This window comes from Semicossyphus pulcher, unplaced genomic scaffold (genome assembly GCF_022749685.1).
Source record: "Semicossyphus pulcher isolate SPU_LCO1_2020_fin unplaced genomic scaffold, fSemPul1.0.p SCAF_15, whole genome shotgun sequence".
Lineage (NCBI taxonomy): Eukaryota > Metazoa > Chordata > Actinopteri > Labriformes > Labridae > Semicossyphus > Semicossyphus pulcher.
Genome location: NW_027211659.1, coordinates 15,099,582 through 15,127,233, shown reverse-complemented (window position 1 = coordinate 15,127,233; position 27,652 = coordinate 15,099,582). Strand labels below are relative to the sequence as shown.

Below are 27,652 nucleotides of genomic sequence, written 5' to 3'. Positions count from 1 at the left end.
TTTCTCACTTGTGTGACTAATATTGACCCGGTTGGTTAATCTGTTGAAGAGTATAACCCCATGAGAAAAGGACATTTTTACACTTGGCTGTTGGTCGTTGTGATTTGGGAAGGTTTTGTATGTGGATTGTGGAAAGTGCTGATTCTGTGTGAAGTTTTGTCTAAGCTGTGCTCTAAGAACAGGAAAATAATTTACATTACATATAATTTTAAAATATCCCAAAGCACTGGATGAAGATGGTGTGAATTAAAGTCTACTGTAACAGAAATAGTGCTCTAAAATCTGACGTGACAAAAATGAGATATGTAATCTCTAAGATGTATAGCATACAGCTGTGTACAATGTATAGCCTACTTTATGTACAGCATGTGCTTTGCCCTGCAGTCCAACCTCTCACCCAGCGAGCAACAGCTCCAACGGCTACACGGCTGTAATCTCAGGATAGACCACCACTTCCTGTCGCCTTCTGCAGCCCCACACTCCTTCTTATATCCTCATGTCCAAGGAAGAGGTGAACATGACAGCATGTGTTCATTTCCTCCCACTTCTCTAATTCTCAATTGTGAAATAATTTAAACCAAGAAGGCTTGAGCGCCTTCATAACATTTTATGTTATCTAAGACTGGCTGCTGTGTTTTGCATTATAGCTCTGCACGCAATCCCATAAATCAGGCTCCGGATTATCAGGTGCATACAGTTCAGAGGCAGGCCTGCCCAGCCAACCAGGCGCGCTGTCTGCCGCTCCTGCAGTCGACTCTGCACTAATGATAAAGAGGGATACGGGATGGATGGATTGTTGTGGTGCGGGCACAATCCTCCGGTAGTGTTGAACAGTCATTGTTATGTAATTTCCTCTCAGCGCGGATTGGTCAGGCTGAGGGTTGTTGGTGGGCTCAGCACAGTAATCTCACAAGCATTATCTGCCTCTCAGAATCAGTGGTTGTTGTGTGCAGGACTCACTCATCCATGTCGGCCTTTTGTAAAAGCAACCAATCAGCCATGCCGGCCTGTTTCCATCCTAGGCAAACAGTTATGTCCTCGTGCATGAAGTCAACATACTCAGTACCAATGTATTTATTTGAATCCAACAGCTGACCAGTGGGCTCTGGGCTTAATAGGGTTGCAGTTGGTCCCAAAAAAGCAATTGTTACCTCATCACAAGTTTGTACAGAAACATAAAAGTAATTCAAAATCTACCTTGTCTGTTTGGGCTGATTACTATATTACATTCCTAATACATAGTATCTAATACTGCACTCTATCTTTGGACAGTCTGAGAGGGGAAACAAATGAGCAAAGTATGTTCTTTAGCTTATTTTCTCACCTTCCATTTGTTAATAATGCTGAAATTAAAATAATAAACTTGTAATTATGCATTTTAATACTCTTGTAAATGTAAGTATTTAGCAAGTCCAAGTCATTTAAATCCAACTAGAGTCAGAAGTTGGGAAGGCTGTCAACATAACTGTAACTCTGCCAAGCTAACACCACGTTAGCTACTTTTTAGCGGCTTTAGCTTTAGCTGTTGTTACTTATTTGATGGTTATTACACATTATTACTTATTAATATGGGCTGAAACAAACTATATTACCAAAATGTTGGTTTCTCAGAATTTACATTTGTCAATCACAGGGAATAGCTAGGAATAAATGTTTTAGAAATAGAGCTTTGACCAAGACTAGCTATAGCTATCACCTTAGCTAGCTTTAGCTAGCTTTAACGTGATTTAGCTCTCTTAGCTGTCAAGGTTAGCTGGCTTTTTGCTTTGTTTTTTAGCTTCTGTTAGAACATTGATAGAGCATTGTTGTAACTACTGTAGGTCTATGTTTCTCTGTTTGAAATAAATTTATAGCAAAATATTTTTCTGTGCTACTTGTGTCAAAAGTGAGAATCTAGCCTTAGCTTCACTTTGCCCTGATTGTAGTTGACAAAGTATAATAAAAAATATAGTATATTATAGCTCATTACCAGTACACTAGCCCTACAGCAGAGAACATCAGTCTTATTTTGTTTGTTTTTTAACTCTAACACGGTGAAATCTCTACTCTAGAAGTGTCTGGTCTCCCTGCACGGACCAAGACAGCCCATTGTTGAATCACTGCTTTTCTGCTTTATCATCATGTCATTGGATGCAACATGATAGCCTTGTTACAGAACATGTCTCAAAACTGTAAGAAGGTACAGACCTCCATAGATATCTTATTTATTCGTCTGTAATCATAGATGTGTGTGCGTGTTGGCCGTGCGTCTCTACCTGACTGCTGGCAGATTGTAAAAGTAAACCACTGTAAGCTGCGATGGTGCTTTTTCTCTTATTAATGCGAGGACACAGGAGCTGTCAGTGCTGCTGTTCCGCTGCTGGTGAAATAGTAATGAGTGTGTATAACGGAGCCGGGACAGTGTGGTTTACAGCTCTGTTGCACTCGGAGGCAAGGCCGGGGCACATGGAGCGCTGACCGGCCGTACATCATATCGGGGTGCCGGTGATGGAGACAGAACAGGAGGCTTTGTTTACCACTGGAGTAAAGCTAATTGAGGGACTAAGGTCAGCATCCTTTCTTTACCTCTGCAGCTAAAATGAGTAGATAATGACAACTATAACTATTGTTATAATTGATTAATAATTTCAGTCATTTTTCAAGCAAAAAAGCCAAACACTCTCTGGTTTCGCTTCTTAAATCAGTAGATTTGATCAAAATAAGATGTCTGAAGCTGGACAAAAACCACGTTACAGGTGTTTCTTGATAAAGACTCTCAGCCCTTCTGTTACATAACAAGCAGTGGAGTGACTCGGAGCTAGCAGTGACCCACACACTGCAAATGAACAGCGTCACAGGTAGTCACAGAAATATGTAACTATAATTACAGCACAGGTAAATATGGTCGTTTGGGAGTGTTTCTCTCATGATCATAAATATTCATCATCTCATATTTTTGTTATCATAGCAGTGCTTTTATTTTGGTGATTTTTCCCTCTCTTTTCATCAAAGGTGAACTTTGATTGACACTTTAATGAGAGGCAGTTTCTACCTGAGGAAGCTTTAATCAAAGTAGAAAATGGAAAAGCTCAGATTTCTGCATCTCTAATTGTTGCCCTCAAAGTTATTTGAAACTTAAATTGAAGTTGAATGAATTTAAATCTGTGTAGAAAAATTGAAAGATGGAGGTATTATATGAAGCGAGAACGACAGCAGTAGTAAAGTAAAGCCTTCTGGTGTAAAGCTGTGGATTATAACATCCATCATTTTTCGATGTTGTGCTATACTACAACAAACTGACAAATATATCATGTTAAAGTGCAGTGCAGAACTTAGACTTTTTTCTTAAGATTTTTAAGAGACGCAGCAGGGAAATGCTAAATCAGACAGGATTGAAAGGCGAGTGATCTCCCTGGTTACAGGGAGAGTGGGCGGTCCTTAATGTGGCCAAGGACACATGTGCGTACACACTGCCAGACGTATGCGGATAAATGGCTGTCTGCTTGTGATCCGATCACGAAAACCACATGTTGATACCAAATGTGACTCTACACAATTCTTGATTTTGTGTTGAGACTTTGAGACCCCAATTTGATACCAAATCTTGGGGCATATAGAGGGACATTTGTAGATGTTACCTGCATACATACAGTCGGCATATATAGACCTGAAACCTCTAAATTAAATTTCATTTTCCGAAGGACTTTATCGACAAACACAGACCAAAATTCCTCTGGATGCTACAAACAATCAGACCCTTGATGAAGTAGCCGTAGGCTGCTCGGCTAAGTAGCTAGTTATAACATCTAAATGTCTTCTATTTGAAAATAATACACAGTTGCTTGGCATGACACAGTTTTCTTACTATTAGATAACTTCAAGTTTTTTTTTTTTTTACATGATAGTGGACATCAGACTTTTTTTTTTCTTCATGAAAATGCCTCAAATGTGCCTCTCTGTACATTATTTTAAACCCTCCCCTTTTTAGTCTCTGAGAAACTCTTTTTATGATTTATTATAAGAGGAATTACCACAAAGAACGTCTTGGCTTTCATTGTTTTATATAGTTTAGGTTCAGAATCAGAACCAAGTTTTGTTTATTGCCTTTGCACATAGAAGGAATTTTAATTTGGTGTAAAGGTGCAGAACAATTAACTTAGAAGTAGAATAAAATAAGTAAAACGCTATTAAACAGTAGTACTCCCACTGTCGGGGAACTTAGAGTAAGATAAAAAAAAAAGAATGAGATAAAAAAAGACAGATAAATGGATGTGATTGGCCCGACCTGAATCAGGTCTGATGGAAATCTGTTTGATTGGGAGGCGGGCCAGAAGCATTAAAACACAAGCTTGCAGTAGGGCTGCACATTCATTACAATTTTTATCGTGATATAAACAGTTACAATAAACACATCGCAAAATACTTCTTGAAATGCAGGAAAAAGAAAAACTATTTAATGTAGACAAACATTACATTCATCCTCAGCCTCAACATTTCATCAAATGAAGCCCCAGCTTAGCCTTTAGCTACCTTCGGATCGTTAACAGATTTTCCTCATATCGTGGAGGTCTAGTTCCGTTCCCAGCCAAACATTATATCTCATTTGCTTTTCTATTTTTAGATAAAAGTGCACGGAAAATCATTAATGGCAGTCATGGTCTAATCAGGCTTAAAGCTGACTAGTTAAAGACGTCTTCCTGATGCATCCTGTGCTTTTTCCAATCTTGTGTGGTGTTTGGTGACGTACAGACTATCCTCTTTCATTTCAATTTGAAAACTCTTCATTGTGCGTGTTTCTGGCCTGTTTTCGTAACACAACGTGGCTTTGCTTGTTTCCACATGAGCACTCAGGCTCGTGATCTGCTGACCTTTGGAATTTCGGCTACAGAGCAAAGCTAAGCAAACAGCTCAGGTATTTGAATCCATGCTGCAGTGGATAGCTTATGTCTCTCTATCTTTATCTCTCTCTCTCTCTCTCTCTCTCTCGCTCTCTCTCACTATGTTTGCCAATATTTAACTAGAGCTGTATATTTGGGAATTCCCCTGCTGTGTTTTTGTGCGTGCAGTGTTTACAGGAGTGTGTCTTCGGCATCAAGGCAAGAAAATAACAGTTGCTGCTTACACCCACTCTTGTTCTCTTCAGGCCCAGAAGAATACTTGACATTGTGTTAATTGTGGACTTTTTGCGTCACAAAGGTGTTGTTTTAACAGTTCCAACAATCTACTAACACACTCACCAATCCCTAATGTCAGTCCCATTAGAGCCAGCATCCTCGGCCATCTGCGCCGTGACTCATTTGACTGTCATTTCACGCCATTTAAAGGCCGCATTTGTAAGTCTCCCTCTCAGCCTCGCCCCAGGATACCAGACCTCCCCCTCTGGCAGTGTCCCCTGCTGGGGTGTGGCCTGAAGATGGAGATTGGACAATGCTGCTCCAATATGCCAACCCCCCACCCTCCTTGCATCATTACTTTCCTACTACACCCCTCCCCCCCCAAAAAAAATCATCATCTTCCCCAGAGGTTTGGGCTCATAAAGACAGGAAAGGGTGGAGCATCTGTTTTCTGAGCCTTTCCTTTCACTGGTCGGTCCTCCCTCTCAATCAGTCTCTTTTGATTTACCCCCCTTTTGTTGTAGTCTCAATCTCTGCCATCAACACAAACACACAATACAGACTGACGGACACACACACATCCACTCTGTCTGGGTAGCACCTCATTTTTATCTGACAACTCCACAGTTCGGTTCATCCTGGGACAGCTCCAGTTTGAAGTTATGGACCCAGTGACTCATCTTCATTCATGCCAGTCCTCACTCTCTAACTACATGTCAGTTAATTCCTTTTCCTTTGTGTGTGTTTATTTGCAGGTGAGAAGCAAGACCGAGCCGAACTTGAGCCCAGGTTATTCTAAGCAAACCCTGTGAGATGCCCAGAAACCACCTGACAGGTCAGTGTGTGCGCGCGTGAGAATGAGAAAATAACTTTGCTGCAGTAAAACCACTTTATTCAGCCAGAGTGTGAGGGATCGTGAGAGGCATTAAATGACCTTTTGGGGAGAGAAAAGAACAGTTCTTCTGACATTCAGGCTCTGACCTTTGGTTTTCTCTCCGACTGTCGTCGCCCTTCAGTCCTTAAACCTGAACTTTCTTATTACTCATGGGAATGGACTCCTGTCGGGGGGTGAAAGAGGTGATATTAGTACAAAAACATTCAATACTGATGTCTATCTGTTAGTATCTATTAGCTTATGAAGACAAAGCACAGCTGTGCAGAAGATTTACGCCCTGCGGTGGAAAAGTAGGTCAATAATAATAATGTGATGCAAACTCTGATATTGAACTAGAGGAGCAGGTCTGAACTGTGTGGCTGCCTGAATGTGTTTTTATGATTTATTATAAGAGGAATTACCACAAAGAACTTCTTGGCTTTCGTAGAAGTAGAATAAAATAAGTAAAACACTATAAAGAGTCGTACTCTCACTGTCGGCGAACTTTGAGGAATATAAAAAAAATAAAGAATGAGATAAAAAAAGACAATAAAAATAAAGTCTAAAATATATATATAAATATATATAAGAAAGCGCTTCAAGAGCTGTACAGATGTGCAGGTATGTGCAAGATCATGTGGGTGTAAATATTTAACAGTATAAAATTAAAAACAGTGCGTTGTGAACAGACAGTATATTGGTTGTAACTAATGGCTTTATTAACATGTAATAACTAATTAAGTAATACTTCACAGATGAGTTATAAGACATTTATAAGGACTTTTCCTGTTATTTCCACGACTTTCGTCCTAAAAGAGGTTTGAATTGGAGCAACAACCTTAGAGACCCACAATCCTTCCAATGAAGGATCGTCTTTTCAACACAGAAGGAAGCATCACATACAAGGACTATCACATGCGCGAGCATTTTTAGAAGTATTAACTGTTAATAAAGCCATTCATTATAATATATAAAGGATGACTCATTGTTGCACCTGCAATTATTTAGCAAATTTTAAAGGTTCAGATGGAAATATATAATATAAAATACATTTAGTTTGAAGAGGATTCTGTATAATGTGACATTTTACACACATGAAGTAGCCCATGATGTAGAATACAGCTTCCAGTCTGCAGTCATACTGTATGTGGGGTGTTTATACTCCGGCATGCACAGAACTGATTAGTGATTTTGTACAAAGGGATTTTCTCTTGTGCAGAAACGGTCTGTCCTACTTACAGAGACGCCACCGCAGCCGAACCTGCTGTTCCCAGCTGGTGCTGCTTTGAAATACATCCCCCTCCTCCTCCTTTTCCTCCTGCTCTTCTCCTCTCCTCTTCATCTCTTTGCTCCTCCTCTCTGAGTCTGTGCAGAAGGCTCCACCCCTCCTGCATCCCCCTTCACACACCCCTCCTCCTCCCCCTCCTCCTCCTCCTCTGCTCTTTGAGCCGCGTCCTCTCTGCGTCAGACGGCTCCATTCATGAAAAGTGTGACGTGAGCAGGTCTTCAGCGACTCGGTGACGCTGCCGGCCACCCACTCACGGCCCAGGTGCTGCAGGAGTTAGAGGAATGTCTGTCATCCTCCTGCCTCTGTCTCCCTCTCTCTCTCCTTCTGCTTCTCTGGCTGTTTTTCTCCGTCCTGACCGCCTTGTTCATCCTCTCTCCCCCGGCAGCTTTTTCTTTTTTTTTTTTTATCCCTTCATCCCTGCCTCAGAGCTGAGAGAGGACCATGAATCTGAGCTCTGTCTGCTGTGAGTAATCTGCTGATACTGTGTCTTTAACAAACATCTGATAAGGACCTACTTGTGCATTCCTGCTTTTTTATTCATCTCTAGTGTTTCCCTTGATTGTACATGTGTTTATGAGTGCTCCAAGTGTGTGTGTGTGGGTGTTTGTACGCAGATCAGCTGTCGGTGTTTGTTCAGTAGCAGTGCGGCTGCAGGAGTGTGTGTCGAGCCGTCGTGCGTCGGTGCGTGCAGGAGCTATTTTAGGCTCAGCGGTGATGCTGCTGCTGTTTTTTTTTGATGCAGTGCTTCTCCGTGCCCTCTGAAGGACAGGTTGTGATGTAGGTAAAGGTATAGACCTACAAAACCCGCCCTCCACCTCCTGATGTAGCAGCCGAATCCTCCTCCAAGGCTTTATAACGCTGACGGTCAGAGATGAGAGACTTTTCTGGGACACACTTTCATATACGAGTGTTTCCTTTCCTTTCACTTTTCTCGCCCCACTTTACATCTGTATCCATCTCTCGGCAGCAGGAAAGCTGTGTGTGTGTATGTGTGTCCACCTCTGTCCTCTGCTGCTAAGCATGTTTATGTAACCGCACTGGATGAGTAGCCGGCAGCCGGGCTTTAGAGGAGAGGAGGAGGGGAGAGCTTCATCCGTCCCCCCATGCATCCATCCTCCACAGCGCGTTTAAAATAATGGCTGCGTATTCACATCCATGAGGAGTTTTGGATTCTTGTGTCTGACTCCAGCTGCTTCATGTTCAGGATCTAATATTAAATCATAGATGAGCATGCAGGGATATAATGACCCCAGCAGCTCATGGAAGCACTAATGCGTATTGATTTTTAGAGAGTATCTTGTCATACAAAACCCACTTCCTGCTCAGTTTTCCCCCGTCTGAAGCTGTGTGTATTTTCATTTTGCAGCCGTTAAAATGGTGTCAGTCGCAGCCAGGCTCTCGCAATATTGCGCGTTTGTCTGTTGTGTCACTTTTTTGTGTGTCTGTCTCTCTCCTCGCTCCTTGTTGTTGGCGGAACAGGCAGGCCGTCCCTATTAAAAGAGCACAAGGGGGATTGTTGTGGCAGCAGCTGCTCTGGTGTGCAGCGTTGAGTGTGTGTGTGTGTTTCTCTGTCTGTGTCTAAATGTGTGTGTCTGTGCTGCTTTCTCCTGGCCGTGCGGGGCAGACAGGCCCAGTTCACATGGAGCCGGCTCCTCTTGTGTCCTTTGTTGTCGCTCTGGGAGTCTTTCCCATTGGAGCGTGGTCGGTACAGTATCGCGCCGCACGCAGCCACAGAAGAGCAGTTTCTGCTTCTTCTTTTAGTCTCCTTCATTTATCTCTTCTTACACAGACAAAATACACCATACCCCTCCACGTCCCTTCCTCCCTACTCTACTTTACTTCCTCTACCTTTCTCCCTGAGCCGCTCTCTCCCCTCACTGTCTCCTTGGCCTCTCCGTCCCTTTCTGTCTGTTTGCATTCATCATCCATCCAGATGAATCTGGTTAGAGTTCATAAACACAGCTCTCTGAAGCTTTATCGTTAAGCATCGCTGTGAACAAAGAGTCAGCTGGACTGAAAAGGCCGATTTTTTTGCGGCCCTGCGAGCTTTTCTAGAGCACAGTGTGCGTGATAGTTGCAGATTTGAGGAGGCTGTGTGTTCTGGTTGCAGCGCCGGCTGCAGCCTCACTGAGAGAGAGGCTGAGAGAACGAAGCTGGAGGGAGAACGTGTGACGTGTCGATGGCGCACACTCTTTTCTTCACTTATTTATTTTCCCCAATTCTGGCTGGTACTGGCTGAGGCTATTTGAGGAACAAGTTATGTTATGTGCGTGTTTGGGGTGCTAATGATTTACATGCTAAAACTCTATCTGAATATTAGAGTTTTACTAATGTTGTCAGCTTGGTTGTATAAAGCAGGACTTTGGTTTCTGCTCTCGCCCTCTTCAAGGAGGAATCCAGCCTTCTCGTGTTGTTCTGATTCTGTCGGAAATGCCTCCAATGTGGCCTAAATGCAGTACAGGGTATCTGCGCATGTGCCAGTCTATGCACGATACAATACATTAGTTTATTATCAACCTAAGTAATGTGGAAAAGGAATAACGGATTTCCCGTTAATTATCAGTTGATGCTAACAAACAATTGCAGCGTGTGTAAGTCAAAGCTCGGATAACGCTGTTTTTAAAATCTCACAATCAAGTGTTTTTTTCTCAATATAAGTTAAAATAATTTAAATCAGTCAAAACCATAGACTGTATAAAAAGACGGAAGACATGACAGCTCCCTGAAACTGAAACCAAAACATTTCTAGCGCCCCCTGCTGACTGGCTGCAGTGTAGGTCATAAAGCCCGCCTCCTCCATGTCATCAGATGGGACATGAGTCAAACTATAAAATCAAAATACACGGCAAATAAATGTTTCTCAAACATGTTAATTAGTTATTTGATGCTGTAAAAAGAATGATTGACAGCTCTGTTGACAAATCCGGCTCCTGCAGCGGATCTGTTCCAGATTATCAGAGCAGAGGAGGAACGGCGAGAGGAAACGTAACTAACACAATCACTACAGTCATTAAAGTTTACATATCTGTGAACGTCTGCTTCAGACCAACACAAAGAAGCTGCTCTGCTGTTAAACACGTGTGAGATCTTTGCCGTGTTTTTTCCGTAAGTTAAGTTTTGGTTAGCGGAAGGTGCTACTCCACCCGCCGATCTCTACGGCGCAGCCTCTGGCTCCAAATGATGTCACTAGCACAAGATGGCAGCGCCCGTATATTGGCTTCAGATAAGTACAATGAGAGCAGATGGAGACGCATCATCCATCTTTATAAATAAAGTCATTGGTCAAAACACATAATAATAAGCAGTTTCATGTCAACACATGTATGTATATATATTTTTTCATCTTGGTACTGGAGGTGAACTCGTCCAATACTCCAGGCGAGGTATTGGAATCAGTATCAGGACTAAATAAAGAGTATTAGTTATTGTTCTGTGTCCTGCTGTCCCCTCCTCCCACCACCAGGTATTTAAGCCAGCCCAGGTGAGTCACCAGAGGGAATCAGAACATGAAGAATGAGCGATTTCAGTAAAATGTCAGCCACGTCACAGCAGATGCCTGAACGCTGTGCCAGAATCTGTTTATTCTCCCTCCACCGCTGGGCCCACACCAGCAGATTACTACTTTCACCCACCTTCAGCTGGCTGCACAATCCCCCTCTGGCAGGACTCGCGGCCATGATAGCGGCGGAAAGCTGATTTAGACGTCAGCCCACATCCCGACAATCAAATCAGGCCCGGGCCGCTCTGTTGGCAGAGTCGCGTTTCCGATGTCTCTGTATAGGATGTTCATACTGCTAAATATGTTATAATTCAATGATGAGAAGGAAATCCATTAGCGGCATGTTTTAAGATTTGTGTTTTGTAACATTGTTGACTCACAGGATGAGAGCCGGCCATTAAAGTCCATAGTCTGCATCGACTACAGAAACAGGCAGATAACAGAGATCAGCTGTGTCAGAGAGTCGCAGACAGTCTACTGTGTAGTTGAGTACACAGAGACTCCTAAACTAAGATGATAACACGCTCTTGATTTGTCCAGTCGTATTTTTTTATCCTCTTTTCCTTTAACTGGTTACTTGAGGAGCTGTCAAGGTCCCATTTTTGCTCCGTTTGTTTCGAGACAGGAGGTCAGGAGGGACAGAAACCGTCTGGTGCTCGTTTTTATCTTTCCCTCCAGCAATGAGGCGTTGGAGCAGACCAGTCTGCCGGATCTGAACAGCATCTCTACAAAGGTTTGACCCCGGCTCACTGTGCTGCAGTCGTACGTCTTTGTAGGCCTTAGCTTTCAAAATGATATCTAAGTCAGATTTTTTAAAAGTGCAGTGCAGGAACATGAGGTAGCACATGGGGGATTAAATTCTTACCCTTCTTTATTGAGGTAAATTGATGCAGTAGAAATACACACACAAGGTCTGCTTTCACTCTGTGACAAGCTCAGCCGATACAAAAAAAAGCAACCTCCAGGCTTTTTGGTCTCTCCTGAACCTGAGTGTTGGATGAGAGCGAGTGTGACTGGTAGCAGAAGGTCAGGATGGATGCTGTGTTGACATGGTAACGTGTGAATGATGAGGTGCGATAGGGCCTAAATTGGGTCTTTGTTGTTGGCGCAGCTGTCACCTAAAGGGAGGTCCCCCCTATGGGGCCCAGCAGGGCTTCCCTTAATGAGGAGCAGAGTGATGGAGACACAGATGACACTGCTGCTGCTGCTGTGTAAGCATGAATGCAGTGTGTGCACCTGCATATATGTTAACAATGAGTCTTTTGCTGCATTATTATGTTGTGGAAGGTAAGATTTGATCTGCTGAAACACAATCTAAACAACCATATTGGCGTTTGCTGAGTGGCACACAAACCCCCCATCCCTAGTGGATTGCTGGGAGTAGTGGGATTATTGGATCCTGCCAGACACGCCCCGGGCGTGTGTGTGTGTGTGTGTGTGAGCACGTGTAAACTGAAATCCCCTTCCAGCACCAGCTGCCGTGTACACACACACACACACACACACACCCTCAGTACAGTAACTTTACAAGCGAGGCCTGCTCCACATCTATAAGTGTGGTCATATACTGAAGAATGACTTACCATGATGCATTGTGCCATTGGCCTTTTGGCATTAGGCCGCCTTTAGGGAGGCAAGAACTGAAAGGAAGTGTGTGGAGGGGTATGTGGAGGGGGAGGGCTGAATAGGGGCTGTGTTTGTACAAGCTTGTTTCTAGAGGCCTGTAGAGGGATTAAAGGATCAGCCCCTGATAATTTCTCTCTCTCTCTCTCTGCAGCTCTCTCTCTCTCTTTCTTCATTGTAGCCATTCTGCCGAGTATCTGCATTGTTTCATTCTCTAACTTCTACTCCTTCCAAACATGTAACTTATCTTTCTTTTTGTTACATCAGAGGGATGGTCAGCGTGTCCTTTTGCGTAATCAAGGTCACTTTTGGAAAGTCCTGTAAATAAATGACTGTAAATGAAACCCTGAGCCTTCTTGATGCAGCACAGACATTATTCATTGGATTATATGGCCATAGAGATCTTTCATTAGAGATTAATGGGAGAGAGGTCTGTTTCCTAGTCTTGTTTTCAGATATAAAGGCATAAGCTCAGTCCTGATTAGGAAAGAGATCTGGCAAAGTGAGTGCAAACGTTTGGAAGGCATCAGGCTGTGCTCTGTAGTCAGTATTTAGGTGAGTTAATTGCGCATTTTTAACACGGCTATGTAGCTGCTGCTTTGCGTGCAAGCTCGTCTCTTCAAGTGCGTGCTTCTGTCCAGCCGACCACATCCACCCACCTTGGCCCACGTCAGAAGCCCAGCTCCGAGAATCGCCCGTGGGGTGGAATTACAGCTCGGGCCTCTTCACGAGCAGCTCGATTGTCTCGGCTGTGGAAGGGACGGATTTATTGGATACCTGAGAGAGCATTCTCTCCTTCCCCTGCACTCTCAGCAACCTGCTTAGAGACAGGCCTGCATTATAGATGAGCTTCTGGCAGCCACTACACTCTCACAGCGCTCAGGTTACCCCCTCAGCAGATACAGTATGTAACATGCAAGCAGCATCTGTGTGGAACGACAGACAAGGATGCACACCATGTAACTGTGAGCATTTCTGCTTTGAATCCCGTCAGGAACTTTTTATGTGGCATTCCCCTTCTTTCCTTTTCTTCGCTTTATTGTATTCAAAAAGGCAAAATGCCATGTAACAAATTCATAGTTAATAGAGTTGTTCTGATACCGACACCGGTATCTGAATTGCCCTTGATATTGCCTTAAAGGCGCTATCAGGTATCAGCGTGTACGCCAGTCAATGCACCGATCCAATATAAATTATTAGCTTCTCATTTCTTCTTCTCCAAAACAGTTGTGTAATAAAATACAACATTATACAACAGTTTGTTCAAACCAAGTAATTTAATTGGACAAGAGGCTTTCAGGTGTTCTGGATAGTGTTGTTAAACATTACAGTAAACAAGTGCTGTTGTACTGCATATCAGCACGGCTGTGGTTATATTGAAACAGCAGTGCTGATATCCAGTATAACAGCACTTTAATAATAATGGCTGCCATTTGTAACTGTTGTTTTAAAGCTGAAGAAGAAGAACTGGTTTCATGTTATAAGTAAATGTACTTATATACTTTGCGACCAAAGCTGCATTTTACATTACATGTCACTTCACCCATTCACACACTGATGGCAGAGGCTGCTACGTTAAGTGCCCAACTGTCAATCAGTTATCACATTCATAGCAAGCAGGCAATTTGGGGTTCAGTGTCTTGCCACTGCGACATGTAGCCTGAGGGAGCTGGGGATTGAACATCCGACCTTCGGATTGAAAACCGACTCTACCACTGAGCCACAGCCGCCCCATAAATTAACATGTAATGATAGCAAACAACACTTTGTTACTAGTGTAGAGTGTTATGTTCGTCAAAGCTAGAAAAATGTTATCATTCAGTGTTTCCCCAGTGCTGGATTATTTTTCAAGTTAAGTAAAATTAAAAATGATAAAAACAGTAAATAAAGCAGTTGTATATTAAAAATCAGGGTTTTTCCGACACTCTTTGCTGCACACAGGACATCAGTAAGGCTGTTTACATAGACTAAGCTTGACAAATGTTTGATAGTTTCAATTCAGCAGTTAAGTTATCAGCATCAGAGATCAAAGCTTTATTGTACTTTGACCTATGCCAACAGGAAGAGCTGCGCGCTCATGCCAGTGTTTCCCACAGAGGGCAGCATAAATGAAGTGTGTTTCCATTGGACTTCATGGCCGCCTTCTCCCCTTCAGGAAACTTCCACGTAACCAAAGCCAGCTCACCCTGCTGCCTCCTCCCTCCTGGACTTTGATCTTCTGTTCCCGACTGTACACACTGTACAGCCTCTCACTATCTCTCTCTGTCCGTTAGTCCCGCTTTTCTTCCGCCCCCTCAAACTTGATTGGATTTCTAAGGCTGTGTCCTCATGGGTTTAAAGAGGGGGGAAAAAATCAAGTGTCATTTACAAAGCAATTGATTCACTGCTTTGTGGTGCTTTTTTTTTTTGCCCGGATTGGTAAACAAGCACAGTCAGCCTGGATAAATGACCATCTGTTTGTCTGAAAACACAGGCTATTCTACAGTTGCAACAAATTACAGCCCCCATGTGCAGGATTTGAACATTTCTGAATTTGAACTCCCAGTGGTAGTGTTGAAAAAGACACAGAGGCACGCAGCATGAATACACTCCTGTATCTGACCCCTACTATTTCTTCAGGATTGTCTGTCTAATTTTTCTACGAACAAAACGCCAGCAAAATAACGTAATGTATGACATCATAATCATGCTATGAAAATGCTTTGGATTGTGGCTTTAAACTGCATTAACAGAAAAAACGGTTGCACAGTTCAGTAGTTTTCCTCGACTGAGCCAGCTAGCTTAGTCCTAGCTCTCAATCAACTCTCACTGTCTCCAATGGCAACTGTAGTTGGACCGATTGTTATGACATGAAGTTCAACTCTTGGATCAGTGATGATCCGTGTGATGCTATTTATAGCTCAGAAAAAGGTAGTAGGTAGTAGTAGGAGTTGAGATTATTTTTTTCACACAGTATAATCCTTGTTTATCCGTGTATATACTTTAAGCTGTCACATTCTCAGCTGCCGTACATATCCTGTGTATTTGCGCTGAGCTCATGTGCCATGTTTGAAATATTGTGTATTTTTGCCACAGGCTTCGGTTGACATGGTGACAATCGTTTTTGGATAGTATGCAACATGCTCTTTAAGATTATTTACATTTATTTAAGCAACTTCATACTTGAAGTCGTGATGTTTGATTATCTGTGTGTGTTATCAGCTATTATTTTTATTCAACTAGTTTCACAACTTAACTGAAACAGGACTTTTGTTGCCACTTTTGCATCTACAGGTTACCACTGATCAGCTGTTTTTAATCATTTACATTTATCTGTGTGTTTTCATTAATCATCAGCCAGTGAAATAAGAGTCTGCTGTGTGATTCAGAGGTACCAGCCAGAGCAATGTAGACATACACAGTCTGCTGTAATGTTAATTAACGGTATTCAGAACACCTGGTTGAGACAGAGTGAAAAGTCCCAGTGATGTTGTTCTCTATATCAGCACTCATGGAATGCCTCTTATCCAATCAGATTGCTTGGTTGGAACTAACTGTGGTATAATAAAGATTTTGCCATAACGTGGAAGCTTCTGCTTTGATATCTCTGGATGTCTTTGGACATTTGGGGCAAAGTTGCAAATCAAAGAACAGCTCGTCTTTATATAAATATAGTTTTTTTTAAGGTGATTTTCCATTGGTGCGATGATTTCTTGTGAGGACACCATGATTTTCCTGCTTATTTATTTACAAGAGTATCTACACACACACTCCTTTCTGGATGTTTTATCTATAAAGTGTTAGTGTTACAACATATATTTATAGCCTACATATTATGGTTTGTAATAACATACAGTGTGATGGAGGATTGTACCCTCGTGACATGTTAATTAATGTTTAGACCTTTAGGAAAGTTCTGTCCCCTCCTTGACCCTGGTTCAGCGACGTCTTGTGTAACACTACACTGGCTACGGGCCTGAGGTGGCAGAGGCCGGCCCTGCTGGTTCAGCAGTGAGAACGGGCCGTGTGTGCCAGATGTTTCGCTCTCAGCGGTCCTAATACACAGCAAGACTTTTAATCCCTGCTATACTGTTTCTGTTTCACATAGAGCACAGTAAAGCCCCGCGTGTGTGATCGGTTAAGTCCAACCGTTTCCCAGAAAATTCCCAGAATTGTATTACGTACTTCTTTGATTTAGCAACTGCGTCTTAAAATATGCTCTCATTTTACAGGATTTCAAACCTCTTCCATCCAGCAGGGATTTCAGTCCATAGTTAAAAATAATCATCATTAACGTAAGCTCTCACAATCCAGCATCTATGAGAGGAAATGAGAGGATTGTATTTCTCTTTGTGTATGTAATAGGGCCCCATGGCAACTGTTATAATAGTGTTTATGTTGTATCAGAGGTGGCAACAACCAAATGGGTCTAACCTGTCTCTCTTTGTTGTTCTGTCTCCACACTCTGCAGGTGAATTCCAGCATTCAGACAAACCCGTGTGTTAGGACGCGCCCCACTCATCATCCCTGGGCAGCCCATGCACATGCACGACACTATGGGCAGCTCCCCCGAGGTGCTCTCGTGGACTTCCTGCCCCAGTCTGCTGGTGGGCAAGCTGAAGGAGGAGCTCAAACTCACCGTGGTCGGGGACGCAATGAAGAAATCCAACTCGCCCAACTCCCAACCTCAGCCTCCTCAGGCACCTCCATCCAACCTACCTCCTCAGATTATCACAGACCTGGCCCCGCCCACACACCTGCCCGTTCCCCTGCAGACGCCCGGACAGGACGAGGACTCGATGCTCGGGGGTGTAAGCCCCCCGAACATAGCTTTGAGTGTGGACTCCACACGGAGCGAGGGCGGGCACTTTGACAACAGCGTGCTCCAGCTGCAGGAGCAGGACCATGAGGAAGCTGTGTCGCCTGCTTCCTGTGAGCACGGGTGTGGGAGTGGGATGGAGGAGCAGATGGGAGAAGGGGACTGTCCCATGGACCACAATGGAGAGGGGAGGCAGAACCACCCCCATCACCACCCTGATGACATCAAGCTGCACTTCCACAGAGCGGGGCCTGGCTCGGGCGGCTTCTTAGAGGGGCTTTTTGGATGTCTGCGGCCGGTGTGGAACATCATAGGGAAGACGTACTCGACAGAATACAAGCTACAGCAGCAGGGTGAGTCCCGTTTCTACTAATGGAGTCTGAACTGTAATTGAAGAGCCACCCTTGGCTTCACCGTATTACTGTTGAGGGTGAAGCTCTACAACTGTCAGTTTGAATTGAGGTCGTGGTAAAGGTAGACTCACCTTGCTGCTAGCTGCACACAGAGGCTACAGGATACAAGTCGAGGTTAGACAGAACTAGGTTTGGTCTTTGGGCCGCTAATGGAGGATTCAGCAGCATGGCTTCTCCTCTCTGCTGGTTTCCAAACAACATAACAAGAGGACATAAACATATGACTCACTATTTAAACATCTCAGTCATTTATTGCAGTTTTGCACACGGCTTTTGTGCTTTTTTTACACATATGATAACATGTTAATTTTTGAGCATTAGCTGTTTCCCCCTACTTCCAGGCTTGAGTTAAGCAACGCTAACTGGCAGCTTCCTGTAGCTACATATTTATCCTACAGACAAGACCAGTGATATCAATAGTAATAGTAAGTAATTAAACTCTTGGCAAGAAAGTGAATACGCCAATTCCCCAAATGCCAACTTGGCAAATGTGGCAGCACAAACGGTATAAAAAGACAAATCGTATACGCCTCAAAAGGACAATCTTTCTAGCTTGTGTTTTGACAAACGTGATTTCCTTGTTTCCAGACATGTGGGAGGTTCCGTTTGAGGAGATTTCCGAGCTGCAGTGGCTCGGCAGCGGTGCTCAGGGAGCCGTCTTCTTGGGAAAGTTCCGCTCCGAGGAGGTGGCCATCAAGAAGGTGCGCGAGCAGAAGGAGACGGACATTAAACACCTGCGAAAACTGAAGCATCCGAATATCATCAGCTTCAAGTAAGTCTACACACACTTGACCTTGCATGTGACCTGATGTCTTCTTTTCGACTGGGGCTTCTATACATCTCTTACATCTCTCTCTGTGTTTTGTTCATGTTAGGGGTGTGTGCACGCAGGCACCTTGTTACTGCATCATCATGGAGTACTGCGCTCAGGGCCAGCTGTACGAGGTGTTGAGGGCCGGGAGGAAGGTGACCCCCAGACTGCTGGTGGACTGGGCCTCAGGCATCGCCAGCGGCATGAACTACCTACACCTGCACAAGATCATCCACAGAGATCTCAAGTCTCCCAAGTGAGTTTCCTCTTTTGTGTGTATTGTAAAATGAGAGCAGAATCCTTATTTACAACCGGGGTTGAGTTGCGATTCAAATATAGTTTGCTGGAATGAAAAATCTTCAGGATGTAAAAAGGAAAAGTTGATATTTCCTCCTGAAGAGAGTACAGTATGTTTTCTTGTTTTGACACAGCTATGCAGCACCTGATCTGTAAATCTGAGAAAAACAGCTAAGCAGCCTTGTTTAGGATTTCTTAGCCCACAGCGACACAAACAATACGTCCTTTCAGCTGTGGTTGGTCTGACATTAACTTGAATGTCATTCTCATAATTAATAAAAAGCTGGTCCCCGTAATGTACCAGAATAAGACACAGTGTCCTGTCTCATGCTGCTCATCCTGTCTCGTCCTGCGCACACTGAAGCCCTGTTTCTCTAATCAATATTATCATGCTGCAGCAGCGCTGAACACTGTATTAGTCAGCAGAATGATAGCAGGCTGAATGTGCTGGAAAGGTCAGTCTCATTTAGCTAATGGGGTGATTCAGATGCAGAAATGTGCTCCTGTCACAGCTGCATCTTTAGAGGCTTTAAGATTGAAATGCTACGAAAAAACTCATTACTCTTAAAACCAGTGGAATCTCAGCAGAAAAACAAAATAATACTGGTTAAACCCCGTCTGACACAGCTCGGCTTTGACATGAAAGGGTTAACATGGGTGTAAACAAGGACCAAACAGTCTAAGAAATGTGCGTGTTTGTGTCTGTTTCAGTGTTTTGGTCACACACAACGACACTGTGAAAATCTCTGACTTCGGAACGTCCAAAGAGCTCAGCGACAAAAGTACAAAGATGTCATTTGCGGGTACGGTGGCCTGGATGGCCCCAGAAGTGATAAGAAATGAGCCTGTGTCTGAAAAAGTCGATATCTGGTGAGTACTAAAATGCAGATTATTTACAGTTCAAGCTAGAATTTCATAGTGTTTCTATCATGAATAAAAGTCTTATATTTTAAGTGGGTTCTGTTGATGTCAATGTAGTAGTAACTGACTCGCATACTTGCGTGCTGCAGGTCATTTGGAGTTGTGTTATGGGAGCTTTTGACCGGAGAGATCCCTTACAAAGACGTGGATTCTTCAGCCATCATTTGGGGTGTCGGCAGCAACAGTCTCCACCTTCCTGTTCCCTCCACCTGCCCGGATGGCTTCAAAATCCTAATGAAACAAACATGGTGAGTGTGGATCAAACTTCCAATTATATGTTAAGATGTTAAAAGTGTGTTGTACTTGAAGACTAATGCTTACAGTACTCCACTTTAATCACATCCCCTCCACCTGTTGTCTGATTCCAGGCAAGGCAAGCCCAGGAACAGGCCTTCATTTCGGCAGATCCTCCTACACCTCGACATTGCCTCGGCTGATGTCCTGGGAGCTCCTCAGGAGACCTACTTCAAGTCTCAGGTCGGCACTGTTACTGCATAACATAACAACCTTGCATTAACTTTGTTAAAGTCACAGGACTCTACACACGTTTACTCTTATGATAATACACTAACAATAAGTGTTGTATTTAAAGTATTTACATCCTCTGGATGATATTTTTCTCGTAGTCATAGTGCTGAGTTTAAATATATGAAGGGATTTTGAGATGTCTAGCTTCGTCTTAATGTATATCTATCACATCTATACTACAGTCAGAATGGAGGGAGGAGGTGAAGAAACATTTTGAGAAGATCAAAAGTGAAGGCACCTGCATCCACAGGCTGGACGAAGAACTCATCCGACGCCGGCGGGATGAACTCAGGTGTGTAAGAAATGACAGCAGGAGGATGAGGTGACCTCATTAACGGGAAAAGAAAGCAATAGTATACATGTTAACTGCTGATGCCATGGATTCTTTCTGCCTGTCAATCCATGGTTGATCCTCCTGATTTCCAAACTACTCCTGTATTTTAGAGAGATTTTCTTTTATTATTTAGTGTAAATGATTGATATTGAAGCAGAAGTTGTTGGAAGTAATTTGTCTACTTTTCAGGCACGCTCTGGACATCCGGGAGCACTATGAGAGGAAGCTGGAGCGAGCAAACAACCTCTACATGGAGCTCAGCGCCATCATGCTGCAGCTGGAGGTCCGAGAGAAGGAACTGATGAAGTATGTAAACAGTTTACACAGTTATCATTACCCTGTTTACTATTATCCTGCTTCTTTCTTCTTTGTCAGGACTGATTGGCTGTTAGTTTACAACTACTTCCTCTTTCTCAGAAGCATTTCCAGTAATGAAATATTCAAAATCATTACATTAACCTGGCAAAACAACTGTGACTTCAGCTAGTGAGAAGAACAGAAGAGAAACAAAGTCACTGTTGTGGGTTACTTTGTGTTAACTAGAACAATGGAGCATTGTGAGTCTTTGTTTTTTTTTTCACATTTCCAGCTAAGCCTCTTGGGTATTTATTTGTTTTTGATGGGAAGTTTTCTCATGTTTCCTCTGTTGCATGTTGCCAATTCCTAGACTTGTTTTTCACTCATCAAGACTTCCTTCCTCTTCTGAATAATTGCTGTGCTTGCCAAAAATGGTAAATGGTAAATGGACTGTACTTATATAGCGCTTTTCTAGTCTTTGCGACCACTCAAAGCTGCTTTTACACTACATATCACATTCACCCATTCACACACTGATGGCAGAGGCTGCTACGTAAAGTGCCCAACTGTCAATCAGATATCACATTCATACCCGTTGGCTATGCCACCGGGAGCAATTTGGGGTTCAGTGTCTTGCCCAAGGACACTTCGACATGTAGCCTGAGGGAGCTGGGGATCGAACCTCCGACCTTCCGATTGAAAGACGACCGACTCTTCCACTAAGCCACAGCCGCCCCTGTAAGAACTGTAAGATTAAATGAACTGAATGTAAATGCACCGTCATATAACTAGACATTATTCTGCCATCCCTGCAGGAGGGAGCAGGCAGTAGAGAAGAAATATCCCGGCACCTACAAGCGGCACCTGGTCAGACCCATCGTCAGGTCGAACGCTGTCGAGAAGCTCATCAAGAAGAAAGGAAGCATTTCCCACAAACCCGGGATGCCCACCGCTAAAAGGTCTGTGGCTTAGCAAAAAGAAACCACTCAATAATATCAATAAAGGATAATAAAATGGTGCATTTTGAAGCATTATGCTAATGTTGCTGACTGCATTTCTTTCAGGCCAGACTTGCTGCGCTCTGATGGCATCCCCAGCATGGACCCTCTCCCCTCCCCCTCGCCGCTATCAGCCAGCCCGAAGGTCTCCACTCCTCCTGGCAAAGCCCGATACAGAAGCAAGCCTCGCCACCGCCGCGCCAACAGCAAAGGAAGCCACAGCGAGTTCCCCGGGCTGCTGAAGCCTTTGGCTGGGGCACTCGAAGAAACCCTGTCCCTTCAGGAGCAGCAGTTCCACCATCACCACCACCACGCACTACCCGAGGGGCCCCTCCTCCCTTTGAAGGGCCGCGAGGAAGCCGTCGTCAACTGTGCCAACAACCTGCGCTACTTTGGCCCCGCCGCCCCCCTCCGTAGCCCTCAGACTGACCACCTGCAGCGCCGCGTTTCTGAATCCAGCCCCGACCTCATATCCACTGCGGTGGACGCAGACACGCGACAGAGGACTTCATCCACCAGCTCCAACCCCGTCCCAGTTGCTGGTGCTGGTTCTTTGTGTCCCTGCTGCCAGGCTCACCCCTTCCCTGGATGCCTTCACTGTCAGGAGACCCCTCCCGTATCTAACCACCCAGAATTACCTCACTACTCACTGCTTAACACCCAGGAAGGGACCCAGTCCTCTTTAGGCGCTCCCGGCAAAGACCCAGCTGCAGACGGAGAGGCCACAAAGAAAGCTGAACCACAGGAACAAGAAGCGTCCCAACACGCACACACCCTGCCCACTGCACTGCCCCGCATCCTCAGACCTCTCAGGAAGGTGAGCACAGCTGGAAGCCTCACATGGGCGAGCCTCTAGTGTGTGTGTGTGTGTGTGTGTTATGAAACCGTGAAACTGATGTATTAACAGCTGTCTCTCTTTCAGGGCGGCGATGAGTCATCTGAAGAGGAGGAGGGGGAGGTTGATAGTGAAGTGGAGTTTCCAAGGAGACAGAGGTAAGATACAGATGGTCATTAAGTTTCCCACCTTGATTATATCATGCGGTGCAACACAGGAAATTACAGACCGTTCACTTTATCTTAACCACAACAATCATTAAAACCATAATAACAAGTCTTAAAGGTAACAACTGCATCAAACATGTCCTCTCTCCTCCCTCTGTGTCCTCGCAGGCCTCATCGCTGTATGAGCAGCTTCCAGTCCTACTCCACCTTCAGTTCAGAGAATCTGTCCGTGTCTGACGGCGAGGAGGGAAACACCAGCGACCACTCCCACAGCGGGCCCCTGGAGAGGCTGAGCGCCAGTCAGGAGGAGCACCTGGATGAGCTGCTGTCACACACGCCAGACATCCCCATCGACATCTCCACCCAGTCAGACGGCCTGTCTGATAAAGAGTGCGCCGTCCGCAGGGTGAAGACCCAGATCTCACTGGGAAAACTGTGCTCTGACGAACACAGCTATGAGGTCAGTACTGGGTACGTGTGTGTTAATTATCACTGTGTCTCCGTATTGTAAAGCAGTTATATTAGCCTTGTGCTGATGTTTCTCCGTCTTTCCCTCTCATTCTTTCTCCCAGAATCCTCTACAGTTTGGGGACTCAGACTGCGACTCGTCAGAGGCAGAGTGCTCCGATGCCACCATAAGGAACAACAAAGTCGGGGCTCCTTCCTCGTGGTGAAACGTCCCCCAGGGCTCGGTTCTATTTTTGCCTGGAGGCCGTCGTGTCCCACTCTGCTCTGCAGAAAACACAGCAATAAGAGGACCACATTGTAAACAAAGCTCCCTATAGCAGAGCCCCATGCAATCTCTCCCAGAACCCCCTTCCTCTGCCCGTTATCCTCTCTTTCATTAAACCCCATCTCTAGCACAGCATCCAGGCAACCCATGGCAGGGATTCCCTTTTGAATGATAATGTACAGTAGATAGTGTAACACTCATAATTTATTTTTGTCGGAGTTTTGAAGGAAAATTCAGGACCTCTGTTTATTCTCTGATCTAAGCAGATAAAACACTTTTGAAAGACATTTTGAAACTGGGCTAACTGTGCGTTGGGGAGAGACTGAGACGGGACGAAGATGCAGATGATGATGAGAAGGAGTTATTGCAGTGCTGATGTACTGTGGAGTGAAATCACTGCTATTGTTGGTGTGTAAAAGCCTTGGTCTAGCTACATCTACTCTCAGCGTCTTACAGCTCTCGATCAAAATCTCAAACCAACAGAGAGACTCTCTTTACTTCTGATAAACTGGCTTTACTATGACAGTGCAGAGCCTCAGAGCCCCGCCTCCCCGGCTTCCATCCCTTCCCCACCGCGCTGAGTGGGGAAGAGGGAGCTCATGAAAACAGTGCGATCACCAGCATGAACAACCTGCCTCGCAACCGGACTCCCTCCCTCCCTCCCTTTCTGTAAAACCAGTGTCCAGTCATCAGGATCCATGCTGAACTGTCCTAGCATGCCTGCGCAGCTCTGAAATTGCAGACGCTGCCGGAAGACTGCATGAAGCGGACAAGCTAGCAGAGCGACAGAGACGAAGATAAAACACACACACACAAAAAAAAAAGAGTCTCTTCCTCTGTGACCCAGACACGCCAACGTCATCGTCATCATCAATCAGATGTCATGACCTAGAGTTAAGGGAGTTATAAGTGTGTGTGTGTGTGCGTGTGTGTGAAAACAAAGCCCGTTCCTCTCCATTAGCATTACAGTTTCAAGTCTCATCTCAGGATAGTTCAAGGACTGTGAGAAACTGCACTGGACCAATTGTTGTACGTAGGAATCTTCTTAGAGTGGCACATAATAAAACGGATTGTGCAGGAATATTAAAGAAAAAAAAAACGTCTTACAGATAGCCTTGATGTTCAACCCTTTATCGCTGTAACAGAAAATAATGTTATGTAGATTTAGAGCGTTTTAGTTGCAACCCAGGTGCAGTAGCCCGTTTCTTTAAATAACTCGGTGCAGCATCTCCCATGCTCCATTTTCTCGCAGGGTAATTTATACTGTCTGATAACGCAGCGTCCAATAATTGTTTCTCTGTGCTGTAGTGAGTAAAACAGCAATAATGTAGGTCGGTGCTCAGGATAAGGCCGTCTAGCTGGCTAGACACAACACAGTGGCTGGTGGCTAGAGGAGAGCAGGAAGTACAAAACAGCTTCATATAGATGCTATTTTTTTAAATTGTCCCATCTGTGTGAACTTGCCTTTCCAGAGATTGATGCTCAGGTTTTGTGTTGCCGTTTTAGAGCAGGAGCAATATATCAGCAGCCACTAGATGGCGACGGTTACAATGACTTTTCTTTGGGTTATGTAAACATCCCAACTCCATCCCTTTTTTTTTCTACCCAAGGGAATTAAAATGATATTTCCCATGAGCATCCAAATCCAAAAAATCCCAGCAATATCACTTTTTGTCTTGTCTTTGAAATGGGATACTGCACCTGCGAGAGCTTTATTTTAACCCCTGTGAGAGTGTTTGTCATCCGCTTTAATTAATGACCGTGCTGCTGGAGGAAAAAAAAAACAGCCAGCTAGGGTTGAATTTAACGATAATGATGTCAAGATGTCAGCTCAAGTGTATGCAGACGGCTGAGTTTCTAAGTTAGGAATATAAGCCAGAGACAAGGCCACAGAGCAATTAAGCTGCTCGTGGTTTTCACACCTCATCTCAGTGTTAGTTACTCCTGTATATAATCATCTGTAAATGTAATGTAACCTGTTTCTGTCCTCTCTCTTTAACGTATCGCACAGCTCCGACAGAGCTTCTGATGACCAGCCGAGCAGGAAATACTCTAATCTGTATTACATCAGTATTGAACACTGCAGGAGGGTGTGAGTCTTTTAGCAGAAGGTGAATCTAAAACTGTACAGATGGATAATTTACCTTTCACCGAAAAGCTTTTGAAAGGCTCACACGTGGTACCGAAAGCAGCTGCTGCCTTTCCTCGAGCCTCCTCCTTCACTCTGTTTACGTTCGTGTGAAATAACCTAGTGTATTGTAACGACTGGGTAATCCGATCAAGCTGTTAACATTTGTCTTTCTGGAATATATCCTGTGAAGTACGATTGTTATAAAGTTTTAATTTAATTTTGATTCTTTTTTTTCTTTGTAGCTGGCCTACATGATTACTGAGTTAATTTATTATGAATGACTGCGACGGTGTTTTGTTCTTTATAATTTCAGGCAGCTTTAGAAACGTCATGACCTGTGATTTCTCCTGAAAAGTATTATTTAAAAGGAAGCACAATGAATTGGTATATGAAGAGGGCAGTATTTTTATGGTAGAACAAAAGCAATGTCATATAACGAACATCTCCTATGTTTCTCTTTGGGACCATTCATCATTTAGATCATCTTTGTCTTTATCAGCAACATTCCCCTGTTTTTTTAACTGGACATAGGCTATAAGGAAGCACTTCTAGTACAACCAAAAGCCAGTCATTGGACTGTCTCAGCAGGGTAAATAAAACGTTAAGCCTGACAGCATGTGTGATGCTGATTTCTGTGCTTCTGCAGAGATCCCCTTCCTCTCATTTTTAATCACAATACCAGTTACTTACTTACATCTGAATTTCGGTGAAATTGTCTCTAACTGTTGACATCATGTTGCCTCATCCCATGTATCAAACATCTGTTTTCTTTGTTACTCTCATTTCCAACTCCCTCTCCTGTTGAATGGCATTACGATCAACCAATCCTGTCAGTTTCCTGTATTATCCAGTGTACAGTGCAATGGGTATCTGGGAGAATAAAATCAGAGCAAACAACTGCATGGAATAAATGCTGATGTACTGTACCCAACACACTGTGGTCTGTCTTTTGTTCATGCTGATTATTATTCCCATAGCTATGACCTTGACTTATACAAAGTGAAAGCAATTTATAACCTTATTGTCACTGTTCAATGTAACATATGATCATGGCCTGGATTTTAGATGTACTCAGATTGCACTAAATCACACACCTAGGAAATACATTGTTTTACCATACCATGTTCACTTCTAGTTCTTGTAAATTGTATGCCTTACCTGCAAAAAAGCCAAACCAAAATTTCCAGCAATAATACTGATTATAGGCTAAACTTGGAGCCAGGACTATATAGCTATATAGGAGCTAGTATATATGTAGTATTTTTTCTTACCAGTTATAGTGTGCGATAACTGGTATAGAAGAAATAACAGAATAAGCCACAATAAAATATAAGCCTTGAAGGTAGAAAAATCTATCTTTTCCATGCACTTTCCTTTACTCTATATATACACGCGACTAAAAACAAATAAACAAAAGTGATATATAATTTAAAACCAAAATTGTATGACCAAAATAACATAATACATGCAGAAAACATAATCTATCCTAACTTTTATGCTAGGTGGGCCATTTTAAAAATGTGGTCCTTTTAAAAATATATATATATATATTAAGTCCATACAGTATATACCATGTTTACAATTTATTATTTGGGAATTAATTGTTGTTGTTGATGTTTCATCTATCTGTAATGAAAGAAATGCTTGACAAGCCAGAGGTCACTTGCCTCGCAGGCCTAAAAACAGGGACACAAATGTAGACCAACTGTCCAGCCAGCTATTAAGCTCGTTGTTAAGACCAAATGGATATTTAAATTGTAATATTAAACTCAAAATATAATGATTTTATAATAAAACCATTAGCTTTAGTTTTATGGTATTACAAAGTTTTCTTAGTCATTTTCAGATTATGTAAATACATTAATTATAAATAAATACATTCAAATCCGTGTGTGTTTCTTCTGTTAAGATTAATATTCTAGTAAAACCTGTTGAAGTTCCTGTGTTGTGGCCTACGTGCTGTGGTGGAGTGCTGTCGGACTGTGCGGGATCATAAAGTGAACGCCCACTGT

General features: G+C 43.6%; 1 protein-coding gene across 2 annotated transcripts in view; it reads left to right on the top strand.

Annotated features, from left to right (window-relative positions):
- Positions 1-26,571, top strand: part of map3k13 (mitogen-activated protein kinase kinase kinase 13) — a 33,179-nt gene extending 6,608 nt beyond the window's left edge. The window contains exons 2-15 of one of the 2 annotated variants that reach the window (XM_069663235.1): positions 5,849-5,928; positions 16,828-17,528; positions 18,177-18,360; positions 18,464-18,655; positions 19,408-19,566; positions 19,707-19,865; positions 19,986-20,094; positions 20,328-20,437; positions 20,669-20,785; positions 21,592-21,735; positions 21,841-22,591; positions 22,697-22,767; positions 22,945-23,236; positions 23,349-26,571. In XM_069663235.1, the coding sequence (XP_069519336.1) occupies positions 16,895-17,528; positions 18,177-18,360; positions 18,464-18,655; positions 19,408-19,566; positions 19,707-19,865; positions 19,986-20,094; positions 20,328-20,437; positions 20,669-20,785; positions 21,592-21,735; positions 21,841-22,591; positions 22,697-22,767; positions 22,945-23,236; positions 23,349-23,450 (3,024 nt within the window). In that variant the 5' untranslated portion in view covers positions 5,849-5,928; positions 16,828-16,894 and the 3' untranslated portion in view covers positions 23,451-26,571. Of the gene's footprint in view, positions 1-5,848; positions 5,929-16,827; positions 17,529-18,176; positions 18,361-18,463; positions 18,656-19,407; positions 19,567-19,706; positions 19,866-19,985; positions 20,095-20,327; positions 20,438-20,668; positions 20,786-21,591; positions 21,736-21,840; positions 22,592-22,696; positions 22,768-22,944; positions 23,248-23,348 lie in introns of both variants that reach the window. The other variant, XM_069663236.1, reaches the window with a different exon arrangement.
- The last annotated feature ends 1,081 nt before the right edge of the window (positions 26,572-27,652 follow it).